The following is a 14430-nucleotide window of genomic DNA, read 5'->3' as shown; positions in this document are numbered from 1 at the left end:
CAGGTCCCGTTAGATTTCAAAATAAATTTCGAAGTACTGGGATACAAGCACAAAAAAACAAAGTTAACTGTACTACATCATAAGGACAGAACTTATAACCAGATCCTTCTATCAAAACCTACCCCACAAAAACAAAAGCTTTAAACCGTAAAACTAAAAACACTAAAGTTGTTTATTTGTTTTATAATGAACATTCCAAAGGCACATATATAAAATGTATGCTTACTCAGAATTTATTTTAAACAGCTTAGTTCAATTATTCTCTGTCTTCTACCTTCTGTTCCATCAGTCACTACTCAGAAGTACAAAAACTACTTTTTAAGCCAGTAAGACAGGCTTAGGATTCCAGCTAATATTTAGGGCAGACAGGCCAGCTACGCTAGAACGAGAACTAAAACCGTCTCCTAGTGAGTTCCTCCAGGATTCCGTGGAGTGAGCTCCATGGCCCTGCTTTTGGGTGGGAGCGGGACATGCATCACAACAGATTTCCTGTGCTCTGTGAAACCCTTACTAGAGAACAAACGTGTGCTCCTGGCATGGATGATCTGTGACAGAGGGGACAGCGGAGGCCCAGTCATACTCAGTGGACAGAGGGATTGAAGAAGAGTCCACAGGTTTAAGGAAAACCCTGCATCACCCAGACTACTGTGTCTCTTCTGCTGCAAATTAATTAGTGTCCCAGATGATAAGCTTAAATTTAAAAAAATAGGAAGTTAGGGTAAAATATGCCAAAAGTGATCATATATTCAAAAGTTTCTTTGGATTAAACTGTCATTAAGACAGTAGGGATATTTGGTTTGACTTAAAGAACATAATTCATGGCAACGTCCCATTCTAAAATCACACTGCAATTAGAAATATAGCAACTACCATGGCATTTATAGTTGTCAGAAAGCTTCACAATCGGTTTCATGATCAGACAATAAAGCAAGATTTCAGTTTGTTTTCTTTACAAAATTGTTCAGTTTCTGAAATATAAAGGATCATTTGCTTTCTAAAAATGTCAGCTTTGCCACATGGTGTTCCAGAGATCTGACCTCAAAAGCTTCTTAAGTTTTACCATCCACAGAATCTTTATTTGTAACTGAGACCCATCTGTTGTTTTCCATTTGAAGCTGGAAAGAATTAAGAAAATTAGTTTCTGCTTTACTTTACTCTTAAAATAACTGCAAAATTAAATAGTATCTATTTCTTTTGCACTCTCCTTTAGACCAATTTTTTAAATGTAAGTTTAAGATACACAAATTATCTTACCTTCTTCAGCAGTTTATAGCAAAGTGAGAGAAGTTGGACCAAAGTAGCCATTATGCATCTTGTCTTTGTAATACTCTTATCAACCTATAGTGACAGAAAGCAAGCAAACCAAATTCTTATAAGGAGGCCTTCAAAAGACTTTATCATTTAGTTTGAAAATGGTAAAAATTTCTTCATTATAGAAATCTAAGGGATCTCAAAGGGTATATAGATTAAGGCATCTGAGCTGACTTGATGACCTGAGGTCCCAGAACACAGAAGCAGGGATCGTTGCCCAAGTCTCATGCCAATTTCATGGAACCCCAGGAAGAATGGATGGAAAATCAACCTGTTCTATTTCAGATGGTTTAGGGGCTTCTCAAAGTGCACCAAATAGTGGCAGTGAACCCCCTTCTTTACACTTCCTTGCACTCTACTTTTTTGCACTCAAACTCCCTAAAACAAACAACAGAAGCCCTTCACTCTGAGGGGTCTGTGCCCTAGTTAGTCAGGTGATGATGTTGGGATTTAAGGGTAGCTGCTCTGTACTATGGTATTAATCATGTCCAAAAAGCTAATTTACTTGGTGAACGTACTGCTTCCTGGGGTCAGTTATAACTGCAGATGATAAACGGTTCTTGCAGTCAAGGCAGGAAAAATGGAAATAAATTGTTCTTCTGTAGGTATTAACACTTTATTTGAAGAAAAAGGGGCTGGAAGCTAACCTAATAAAAAAAGAAGTGTGAAAGTTTCTCAAGTGCTTTCCTGAATGTCCCACCCTCCCTTTTACCTTTAGAAATACTTGATTCTGCAAAGGTATCTTAGTTACTGCCTGGAGCTGGTGGCATAGAGGAACAAGCTTGTTTATTTCCAGGAGAAGCATAAGCTTATCATCATCTTTCAGCTGAAATGTAAATAAGGAAGTTATAACAACTCCAATGAAATTCCATCTTTTAAACCTTAAATACCTTTATACCTTAATAATATACCCCAAAGTGGGTATTTACATCACCACCAGCACCAGGCAGGGATATGTGCATTACCTGTTTTGAGAAAGCTTGCACACTTGAAGCAAGCTTCAAACCCTCTTCAGCAAAAGCCTGGTAGAAAGGAAAAACATCACTACGTTAGGTGTATGTCGTCTAGATAGTTGGTAAGAAATACACTCATGGATAATTTTCATACAGAATTTAAAAAATAAAACCTAAACATAAAAGGTCTGTCATGGAACTTCTATGGTTTTTGTTGTATCCAGGAAAACGCAAGAGTTTAACTGTATTGAGAAGCAGATTTCCCAGACCTGATGCAGAATCAGTCCCTGCAGTGGCTCCCCTACACCGGGACACCTCCAATTACTGTGCAGGATCACACAGACATTTGATACTTAGCCATAAAAATTATGCCTGGGCTTTTAGATGGAGCCGAAGCTCATCTCATAATATCCCCAATTATAAGAGGGTGTTGAATCTTGGAACATGGGGTCAAAAGGGTTAGATGAGGTCAAAAGCGTTAGAACATTCCTGCTTCCAGCTCAGCAAGATAGAATTTGTCACCTATACACATTCTTCAACTAGCCATTTGAGGGGATTATTTTTTCCCTATTCAGCATACATTGTACAATTTAGTGAGGAGAAGAGGATGATGGGAAAGAATACTGAAAAATACTTTAGATTATTCGGGATGATTATTTTTAAATGGTACACAGAATCTTTTGGAGTGAGAGATACCAGGGAAGTGAAGACTGAGCTTCAGGTGGCAGCAGGAAGAATGAAAAGAACAGGGCAAATCTGAGAGTGATTTGTGAAGAAAAATAATAGATCTTGGTAATAAATTAGATAAAGCATATGAAGATGCAGAACAGGGAGGCAAATAATTTCAGGGTTCACTTTAACTCTCTTTCCAACAGCCTTGCTATCATTGGATAAACTGATCTCAAGGTCAAATAGCCCTTAGCATCCTTCCCTATCCTTTAAAAGGGAAACCAGTGCGTTTTAAACATACCTTCTAACCAAACGGAATGACTCACTTACCCACATGTTCCTCATCATTCCACATTCCCACTTTCTCTGTACACATCTTCTCTTCCCTTCTAGCCTGCAAACCCCTTGGGGGCAAGATCCCTGTCTCACAGAGTACCATGGTCTAAAAACCACCTTAAAGCTGATGACTCCCAAATCTCTCTGTCCATTCTTGACCTAACCTGACACCACTCCTGTTCATCCTACTTCGGCAAAATAAAATGCTTGATTTTCTCCCTCTAGATTCGGTGTTGTCCCTCGGTTCTCTCGCTCAGTAAATGGTGCTAACATTTACCCTGTTGGTCAAGCCAAAAACCTTTTAAAACAGAAGCCAGGTCATGCCATTGCTCCTCAAAACCCTCAATGGGTTTTCCATTATTCTTGAAAAAAAAAAAATCAAGGTTCTTCCCATGGCTCAGAGATGTCATATGTTACCACCTTCCTTCTGGCTCACTACATTCCACCCACGCTTGTCTCCTTGTTGTTCTTCAGACACCTCCAGCCTACCCCTACACCTCAGGGCCTTTGCACTTGTTCTGTCTGCCTGAAACATTCAAACCCAAGATATCCATCTAGCTCACTCTCTCAACACTCTACTCTACTCAGACGTTACCTCCTTAAAGAGGTCTTTCCTGACCACCCCCTTTCTATCACCTCTCTTCTTATCCTACAGGATTTTATCTCTCAGTACTTATATATGGGCATTATATATTTAACTTTTCATTGTTTATCTGCTCCCACTAGAATGTAAGCTCCATGGGGTGGGGACTTTCCTTTGTTCACTCTTCTCCAAAGCTCTCATCCCCAGGGTTTGACACACAGTACAAACTCAATGAATACGTGATGAACATTTTATGTAGACAGTCAGCAGATGTTGGTTTAATGAATAAGCTAACACAGGAAGAAGGTGAGTAGTGGATCTTTTACAGTGAAATACTCTCTATGGTGTGGTGTGACTTGGAATGGATATGGGTCAGATAGAACAAAATGAATCCAGAATTTCTCCCAACTTTTTAAAAAGGGAAATAGCTCACTTATAGTCAACTTTACAGAAAATTCCGAATGAAGTATTTTCTATAATTCTTCTGACTCTGTTGACAATCATCCTCTCAAGCTGAAATCCCTTCCCTGAAGAGGCTCAGGTGAAAGCACATGGGAATGCCAAAGGAAAACACATAACATCGATAAAATGATAGAAATTTCAAATTTCAAATGCAAGAATGCCCTTGGTTCTAGAGAGGCAAACAGACCAACATGAGAGTCAGAAAGGACTCTTGTAATCCACTTATCAATCTAAGCCTCCAGGTAAGTGAGGAGAATTCGAGCTAGGCCTATGTGGAGTTTCATGAGACACATAGGGCAGAAGGGTGAGTGTCAGTATATGTGTCTCTCCCTGAATGCCCTAAATCATCAGGAATATGGGAGAAGAAAAGGAAACTAACATGTACTGAGAACCTGTAATGGTCTCAGCCCCATGACAGATGCTTTCTTATGTGTTATCTCTTTTAATCAATATCATTCATCCAATTCAATAATGAAGAAGCCAAAAAGCTTTCCTCACATTTAGGACAGTATAAGATATGCATCTGCTGACAGGATATTTTCACCTACTTGGGAAAACCTAAAACTTAATATTGTATCTAGTGACTATCAAAGCCCATTCTACTTTATCCCTATAATATTTAAGTTTTTTTCCACTAAGATAACCAAAACAGCTCCACAAAATGCTACTGCAGTCCCCTGGTTTTCTACCACTCTCTATAGTACACATGTGCTGTGTATGTAGGTAAACATACAAACATGATGCAGTAAATCATCATGCAGCTAGTAAGAAAACTAGCTATCACGAACTTTTAGCCCAGAATTAAAGTATCAGCATAGGGGAACTCCCTGGCAGTCCAGTGGTTAGGACTCAGCACTCTCACTGCCAGGGCCCTGGGTTCGATTCCTGGTCAGGGAACTAATAAGATCCCTCGAGCTGCATGGCGCAGCCAAAACAATAATAATAATAATAAAAATAAAGTATTAGCATAAAATGGAAATAAAACATACCTCTAGTTGATGAATTAAATCCTGGGAAGTTTTTATTGGCCCCTCTCCCCTGAAATAAAGTGATTAAGGAGGTAAGAAAAAGTTATTGCCTGGAAATTGATTTTATATTAAAGTTTTAGAGCATTTTGTGTATTAACAGATCCCAAATTTTGAAGAATAATATTGAATAGACTAATAACATTGTAACTATTCTTAAAGCAGCTTTAACATTTAACTATTACCTCTTAAGGCACTTCTAAAAAAAGTTGGTAAACATTATATATGTTAATTTTATAATGTAAAGAAACTTAAAACTGAGAAGTTATATTTAAGTTTTATTTTTCTTTTTTAACCTTCTTCATTTTGTTTCATAAGTTAAAGATATGAGATCTGATAATATGCCTTAACTAAAAGGCCTTTGTTCCATAATGGAAAAAAGGTCAGACCAAAATCAGGACATTCTTATTTTTGCTTCTAATTTCAACTCTGGCAAGAATTCAGTTGTTTCTGATGAGGCTGTCAGTTAAGTTTCAGTTCTGAGTCTATAAAATAATCATAGCAATATTTGTGCTACCACTCTCATCAGAAGATTAGAGAGTATCATACTGAAAACTACCAAGAAGAATTCAGAACTTTACAAGTGAAAAGTAAATTATAACAAAGAGCAACAGAATGCATTAAGATGAGCAACAGCCCGGGCATGAATCCGAAGATCTGAAATCTAGTTCACCAGTTCTGCCTTTTAATAGCTATGAGATGTGAACAAAACATTCTTATTCTCTGATAAACTGTTGTAAGGATCAAATGAAATTATAACGCAGAAACTACTTTAAAAACCATAAGGCACTGGTAAGTGTGAAATTTTTAAAAACCATAATGCAAAAAACTAGAAAAGCTAAAATATATAAATTTTAAAGAAATATGAGTAACTGTATATAAATGATAAAGAAATTATATAAATTGTTAAGACAACCTTACATGACAGCCTGAAGAAAAGCTATAAAATTGCTCAGGAAAACTACAAAATTGGATACTGTGAAGACTAACAGATGAGTCTCAGAAAGAAGCAATTAGATGAGGCTAGTAAACCATCATCTTAAGGGAAAACAGAAAAATTGTTTGGGGAAAAACAGGTATACCGACAGGGTGGGTAGAAAACAAAGCCAGCTTGAGATTTTACCACAATCATATTACCAGGACTTGCCAAACTGGCACAAGGTGTTATCCATTACAGAAAATCCATTTTCTTTTCCTGAACTTCAGTGGCTCCTGTCCAATAACCATATTCCAGTAACAAGTCCCATTCCACAGAGCTTTAGTTACCCCTATTCCTCATGCTTCCTAGTCTCTGTGGGATGCATGTCACCCCTTACCAAAATCCACTATTCTGACTCAGAAATAAAAATTGCTGACCATATATAATCCTGAAATATTCTGAAATAAGAAACAAGAAACAAAAGGGGCAATCGCAAACTTAAAAAAATTTCTACTGATGAATCCTTTATGTGGGAAGATTTTATATACCAAACTACATTCAGCAAGTAATAACTTATTTCTCGAGTTTCTATTGGTCAAAAAAATTTTTTTAATCTGATTTTTAGCACCATGAGATAATTAGCATGATTCCATCTCAAAGGAAAGATCTTTGTTTCTACAGTTAATCTTCACATTTCCGTTGCCCACACATTGAGTGTGGGTAAACAAAGGAATTCCATTTTACTTCCTTTTGTAGACTTGACTCATCCGATTTTTAAATGATATGAACCAAGAAAGGAGGTCAAAATTAGTTTTGGGAAAACTCAATCCCTGGAGGAGCTTGCTAAGAATTAAGAACAAAGGAAGGAAACCACCAAAGGGGGGGAAAAAAAAGGTCTCCAATGATGGAAAATATGGAAAGATATTAACAAATGACTGCTAACCAGAGGCAAAATTATTCAACTCCTATCATTTCTCCTTCACCCTCCAGAGGAATCATTTCCCTCGAAAAGGTAGAAGACATCATCAAGACAAGAATGAATGCTTCTGCCTCACTCCTAATCTTCCTTCCATATGAAGGAAGCTTCACTAGCACAGCATCCCTCACTTCACTCTGCTCTCTCACTTATTTCACCCCATAGAAGAGGGTGGACATTTATTGATCTTTTCAGTCTTTTTGGTGACTTTGTGAAAATAAATTAGACATGGTAGCCCTTTCTTTTCTCCTTTTTCTCTTGGTAGTAAAGGTGCCTTTGGGATATACCTAGTCTTCCAAGTATTTTAAGAGATACATTCTTCCCCTACAGGGTAAGATTTCTTAATTCTAGGGATTATTTTTAAAAGCCTACTTGTCTATGGCTATAAACCTCATTATTGAGTATCAGCTTTATCAGTATAAATGTTACTGGCCTCATCTGCCTATTCTTTTGTTTATTTTTTTCATTTTGTTCAGAACTTTGGTGGGGAAAAGGGGCTATTTATTGAGCCCAAAAGCCCACACAGTTGTAGAGATCCCAATTACTTTAACTGAGCTTAAGACTCCAGTCCAAATGGATTACATTCCAGATTACTGAAATAATATGCAGGTGTGAATGACTGCTGGTTATAATTTCAAAATCAAAATGAGTAGGAGAGAAGCCATAACACTGAAGATATCAAGTATCTTCCAGTTTCTAAAAATGAAAAAGATAGATATCAGAAAACGAAAAGCTCGAAGTTATTCCTTGAGAAAATTCTAGAACAGGTCATTGAGCAGAAAACAGATAAAATTTTTAGCAACATGGAAATACTGTACCGTATGTATAGTCTTCCATTATTATAATGGAAGACAAATGTGAGCGACATGGACTTCATTGAGGCATTTGACCAACAGTCTTGTAAGGTGAACAAGACAGAGAATGTAGGTCAGGTAAATGTAAAGTTAGGGAAATTCTCTGCTACATAATGAATACGGATCCATGGAGGTTTGGCACCCTATTGAGGTGGTAGACCTCATGGCTCTATTCTTTGATCTGTATATAATCCGTCACTGTGTAAAGATTTAAAAGGCATGTTTTCTTTTTTATATCTTTATTGGAGTATAATTGCTTTACAATGTGTGTTAGTTTCTGCTGTATAACAAAGTGAATCAGCTATACATATACATATATCCCCATATCCCCTCCCTCTTGCGCCTCCCTCCCACCCTCCCTATCCCACCCCTCTAGGTGGTCACAAAGCATCGAGCTGATCTCCCTGTGCTATGCGGCTGCCTCCCACTAGCCACCCATTTTACATTTGGTAGTGTATATATAAAAGGCATGTTTTCTAAACTTACTGATGCTGGCTGGGAGAGACACTGATATATGGGATGACAAAAAGCAGAAAGCAAAATTATTTCAAAATTATGGAAGGAATCGTACACAAACCTCGAAAAGGATCTCTTCTAACTCTAAATCCTAGTTAAATGAATGTCTTCTTGTTGCATTCACCTAAGAACTACTTACAGTCTTTTTACCATATATTTGAAACCGACTTTAACCTATCAATGTAACATGGCACTTTTTCTTTACACCAGATATCATTAAGTTCATTTTAAAAGATCAAAATGTAACTACATTTACCTAGTAAATAAATGCAGAGAATAGGCCATACTGGACATGTTCCGTCCGTATCGAACAATCTCGTCCTCCTGATCCTCCCACTTCTCAATCTCGCAGTTGGCATCAGAGGTGAGCAAACCCAGCTTGAGTCCAAGCTTTGCTATCTTGGCTTGCTCCTACAAAACATACATTTTAATCACAACAATGTAGTCATTAATTATGTAAAAGGAAGATTAAAAGTAAGACTACTGCAAAGAAAAAGGTCTTGCCTCAGAGTCAGGCTTGTCTGGCTTTAATGATTTCAGGTTTGCGTTATTCTTCTGTGACAAGAAAAAGATTAGGGCGTCTTAAAAATAGGTACAGTTAATTGTGAAGAAATGCAATAGTCATAGAAACATAACAAAGTACCTGTAATAAAATTTTAATATAAAAATTTTCAGTACATACTGAAACTATATTAAACTGTTTAAGTAAAAACAAACAACTACAGTTGACCCTTGAACAACGTGGGGCTTAAGGGCATTGACTCTCCGCCCGCAGCTGAAAATCTAAGTATAACTTACAGTCAGCCCTCCGTATCCGCAGTTCCCCTGTGTCTGTGGTTCTGCATCTGTGGATTCAACCAACCCCAGATGGTGTAGCACTGTAGTATGTACTATTGAAAAAAATGCACAAAAAAGTGGACCCCAAAGTTCAAACCCACGTTGTTCAAGGGTCAGCTGTAATTGCAAATACTCTACTAATATGTGCGTTCAGCTTTGAAGAAGTAGTTAGTTAGAAATCTGGAGTTAGGGAAAGCAGATCTGTGTCCCAGAAACACTTAAAGACTTCTGCAGTCTTTTCATAGTCCAATTATTATACCCCCAAACCTCCCTGGCCCCTCTGTTAAATTATTCTTAGGAAATGATGTAATAAAATTAATCACTATATGTAGCTTTCAATATATTCTTAATGTTATGACTCTGGAATTCAATTCCTTTAACAAGTTTGCCTTTTTGAGGGCTAAATTTCAGCACCCTAGTTTCACTGACATCCAGATTCCTAATCCTATATGCCAGGTTATATAGGAGATTATACTTAGAATTTAGGATTTAATATTTGAACCAGCAGGTTTGATGGCCCCTATATTTGAAACAAGTTTGTTTCTACGTAGGCTATTTAGAACTCAGAATATATTTCCCCTAGGGGAGAAGAAAACATTGTGCACTCGTTAGGTTACCAGGCTGGCCCACAGATGCTTACTTACTTGTAGAAACCACTACCAATAGCAATGTTTCTTTGAAAAATATATCCAGAAGTTCTCTGGAGATGGCAGCCCAAGTTGGGCATTCCTCTCATTCTGAGATCTGGTGGGAACTCCCCTAGCTGGGGCAGGAGTTCCAGAACAGCTGGGCTAGTAGAGATAGAAGGGCCAGGAGATGCAGGGAGCCATTTATTTTTTTAAAGGAAACATTTATTTAAACCATCCACACACACACACACACACACACACACACACACACACACACACACACACCACAGAGTATATATTCACACACATGTACACAAAATACAGATTATGATAAAACAAAACACTCAGGTGCCCACTTAGCTTAAGAAGACAGCTTTGAGGTATATGTGTACTTCTCCGTTTTTTGTTTCACTTATTATTACCATGACTTATTGCTTCCGACCAGCTATTCTGTCACCAGTTTAACTGCAGAATAGAAGAGCCTCAACTTTTTCCCTTTTTTCTATCCCATCGTTTATATTTGTTCATTTAACATTGCCCTTTTGAAATTTTCTAATCCTGTTTACTATAGAAGAAATAGGAGAAGGTAAAGGACAGAAAATAAATACAGGGAATCTATAAAGAGGCATGGACACACACACACACACACACACAGGCTGCCTCTTAGGTTCATTAGAAAATAAACAGAGATGGACCAATGATCTCTTTGGCTCCTCCTTGTATAGTCACATCATCTGCATCTTCTTCCTTAGTCTAGTATAAAGCAACTTATAAAGCATTTAAGAAAGTTAAGAATACCCTAGAGGTTTTTAGGTTTTATTTTATTTAGAATCTTACAACCCCATCTTATTCTTTTAAATTTAGTTGTGTTTTCGTTATTTTTATTTTCACTTTTACAAATTATTATTATCAAAGTGTTTAATGAAGACCGAAAGGGAATTGCCTGAAAAGGTACAGAAACCATCTTAATAATGTAACCAAGCTTGCCATCTAGTGGGCACTATTTTGCAATGCAGTCAAGATGCATCAGCTTCAATTGTGTAAAGCTAAATAAAGCATTTCAAGTCTCTAAATATAAACAGAATGGCTTATTTTCATCAAGAAAATTAAGAAAGTTATTAGTTTGCATAAAATTGTTCCAACATGACCTTGTGAATTAGACCCAAGATATGAAGAATAAAAAGACCTCTGACTTCAGATTATGGCTTCTTATTAATCATAAGATCTGTTACGTATTCCCTCAATCCCTCAAATCTAATACAAATAACCAAACTATGGGCTACATCTAGACTGCTACTCAGAATAACAATTCTGAACAGTCAACATTTAATATCCTAACTTTTTTTTGTCATGTCAATCATTGGAGGTTGTGGGGGTAGCAATAGGCAACAAGAGCATAATTTGATTTCTGAATAAAAACATTCTCAAGTGTACAAAGGTTTTCTACTTACCATTGGCTTTGGAAGTGAAAGGTAGCCATACTTCTCTCCTACAAATAACATATATAACTTAAAACAAATTTTCTACTATTCACATTTAATTTTTAAAATATTATTAAATAAACAGAAATGTTAGCACATTAGTTTTGATAATTTAGTCTATTAATTACATGTGACTGAGAAATAAAATTGTAATTTGGTTGGAGAACATGAAAAAAATATATTTGGTACAGACTTTGATGTACAGAATTGTTTTTGAAGCACTGTCTTCACAGGGGTATTATAAGTTTAATACTCCCTAAATCCTTTGTTTAATACTCCCTAAATCAACATGACACTTGTGCCATCTTTACTTCTGAGTTTACACCTCCAGATAAATTAAGTCCAGAATTAAGTTCAAAGGCCCTCTCAGCTTATGAGGATAGCAAAATGATTTCTCATGACAACCTAACTGCTGTCCATTTTCAATATCCAGAGCTTTTCTGCATCTCTACAAAATAAAGCTAATCCCCCAAGGACAGGAAAGCCTCATTATTTCACTGAAGATGTGCAATATTATTCCTTATTAGAAGTTCTTATAATTAGCTTTTTTGGTTCTGAAAGGGGCTTTATGTGGCATGATCCATCAGAAAAAAATTCATGTCCCCAGACCCACTGAAAAATGAATCCCTAACCGCTAAAGGCTAGGCAGATTATTAACTAACCTCAGGAGTAGGACTGGGGTATTTTAGAATTTGGATTAGACCAAACCCAGCTGTTATCCTCAAACTCTCCCTTACCTCTACATTCAATTAATCATCAAATCATACTAATATTACTTATAAAATTCTTAAATCAGTCCTCTTATCTTCATTTCCACTATCATGGCCCCATCATCTCTTGTCTGGATGGATCACTCCCTTGCTCCCGACTCATACATCCCCCAAGTAAGCTCATATTTATCCACAAGCATGTTCCTCTTCCTGTTCACCCCATTTCAGTGAACAGCACCCCATGCGTCCAGTCTGCCAAGCAATAAAATAGGTGCAGAGCTATGGAGCCTGGTACATCCCTATAAACTGAAGCTTAGTCAGATTAACTTCGAGATGGTTCAAATATAACAAAGGAAATTCAGCTTCCTTAAATAAGGGATAGAATCTGCAGGCTATGAGAGAAAGCTTCTTTTCGACGTTTATTTGTCTAAGATAATCTCAACTTAAATGTTGATACATACTTATCACTAAGGAAAGGTGGAGTCCTTTTGATCTAGGTCCCTTCTAATACAAAGGCCATGGCCTCCCTGAACTGGCTGAAGGCAGAAAGGGAGGAAGACAAATATTGATTTTTGAGTTCTTGAAACAATCCCAGGAGGCTCTATTATGAAATCTAAGGGTCTCTGGGTAAAGGGACAATAACCTAGCTCTCAGACGGGACGCAAACACTAAGGGCTCCTTTTCATTGCTTAGCATGTTGTTTGCTACTTAATTGTTTGGCTAACTGATACTTGCAAACGTATCTAAGTTTCCTAGTCAGGAGAGTCAAGATATGCAGAGCAGAACTAAAGTGGCTAAAATAGAGCAAAGGCTTTCCAGTAATAGTTATGAGTTATACCAGTAGCAAAGAGAAACCAGAATCTGAAGAATACACTCTGTCCTTTGCAGTGGGCAGGTGCGAGGCAACAGGCAGCCTTGTCATAATAACCATACAGAACAGGAAGAGCAGCACGGTGCCACTGGACTCAGTTCAGTCAACAACGGCTAACTCAGAGTTGGGCTTCTTGGCAGAAAAGCTATTCTTATGAGTTTCATGATAACAGTCAGAAAAAAAAAAAAGGCAGTAAAAGAAATTAAGCAACTCTATCTCAATTAACCCCACCTAAGTAAGGATGCCTCTGAACAGCAAGATACTACCAGTTAAACAATGGGTGTTGCATTGATCAAAGGCAGCAGTGTCCCACCTAAAGAGGAACTTGGGTTCAGCACTTAGGAAGTTAAGATAACCCTGATTTGGGGGGGACAGGTTACCCAAACCTAAAGAAGAGATCATTTACATAATATCCAGTTTGAAAGTAAAAGAAACCACAGTGACCACGTAGGCCAAAAATAAGTATAGGATTTTCCTGTTTCAACTCTGGTCTATCTGTAGGGGACGCTAGTCTAGTGCTCAGAAAGACCAGGAAGCTTCTTCTCTTCATTTCTTAAACAAGTCTTATGGCAAAGTCATCATTCTTCTTTAAATATGGATCAATTATATCAATTTACCTTTTAATATATAAAACTTGCCTCACATAAAAACCCATGCAGCGGGGCTTCCCTGGTGGTGCAGTGGTTAAGAATCTGCCTGCCAATGCAGGGGAGATGGGTTTGATCCCTGGTCCGGGAAGATCCCACATGTCGCGGAGCAACTAAGCCTGTGAGCCACAACTACTGAGCCGGCACTCTAAAGCCTGCGAGCCACAACTACTGAGCCTGTGTGCCACAACTACTGAAGCGTGCGCCCCTAGAGCCCATGCTCCACAACAAGAGAAGCCACGGCAATGAGAAGCCCGCGCACCGCAATGAAGAGTGGCCCCCGCTCGCCGCAACTAGAGAAAACCCGCACACAGCAACGAAGACCCAACACAGCCAAAAATAAATAAATAAATTTATAAAAAAAAAAAAACCATGCAGCTGTAAGTACTTTATCAAAGCATCAAAATGATATGCCATTCTGACTAGCTATCACAGAAATCTTTAAATGCAGAAGCATGGTAAGCATTTATTACACATTACAAATTATGTAATATCTACAAAGTCTACCATTCCCTGATTTTTAAGCAAATCAGCAATTACCCTAAATGGGTATTTTTTAAAAAATGAAATGTTTAGATGTTCATATTCAGTAAAAATAAATATGTAATTTGATGTTATTATGACTTTAAATGACATTTTAATTTAAAAAAA

At 37.5% G+C, this 14430-nt stretch overlaps 1 protein-coding gene across 1 annotated transcript in view; it reads right to left on the bottom strand.

Moving 5' to 3' along the window:
• Positions 1-154: 154 nt before the first annotated feature.
• CTNNAL1 (catenin alpha like 1) overlaps positions 155-14430 on the bottom strand; it is a 58914-nt gene continuing 44638 nt past the window's right edge. The window contains exons 12-19 of the mRNA XM_082471194.1: positions 11522-11559; positions 9109-9159; positions 8861-9015; positions 5304-5352; positions 2277-2333; positions 2024-2137; positions 1255-1338; positions 155-1115 (exon numbers count right to left, since the gene is read on the bottom strand). Coding sequence (XP_082327320.1) covers positions 1050-1115; positions 1255-1338; positions 2024-2137; positions 2277-2333; positions 5304-5352; positions 8861-9015; positions 9109-9159; positions 11522-11559 — 614 coding nt within the window. The 3' untranslated portion in view covers positions 155-1049. The remainder of the gene's footprint in view (positions 1116-1254; positions 1339-2023; positions 2138-2276; positions 2334-5303; positions 5353-8860; positions 9016-9108; positions 9160-11521; positions 11560-14430) is intronic.

Source organism: Balaenoptera physalus (assembly GCF_965194825.1).
Source record: "Balaenoptera physalus genome assembly, chromosome: 7".
In the NCBI taxonomy this organism is placed as follows: Eukaryota; Metazoa; Chordata; class Mammalia; order Artiodactyla; family Balaenopteridae; genus Balaenoptera; species Balaenoptera physalus.
Note: the sequence above shows the minus strand (reverse complement) of the source record. Positions and strands in the feature narration are given on the sequence as shown.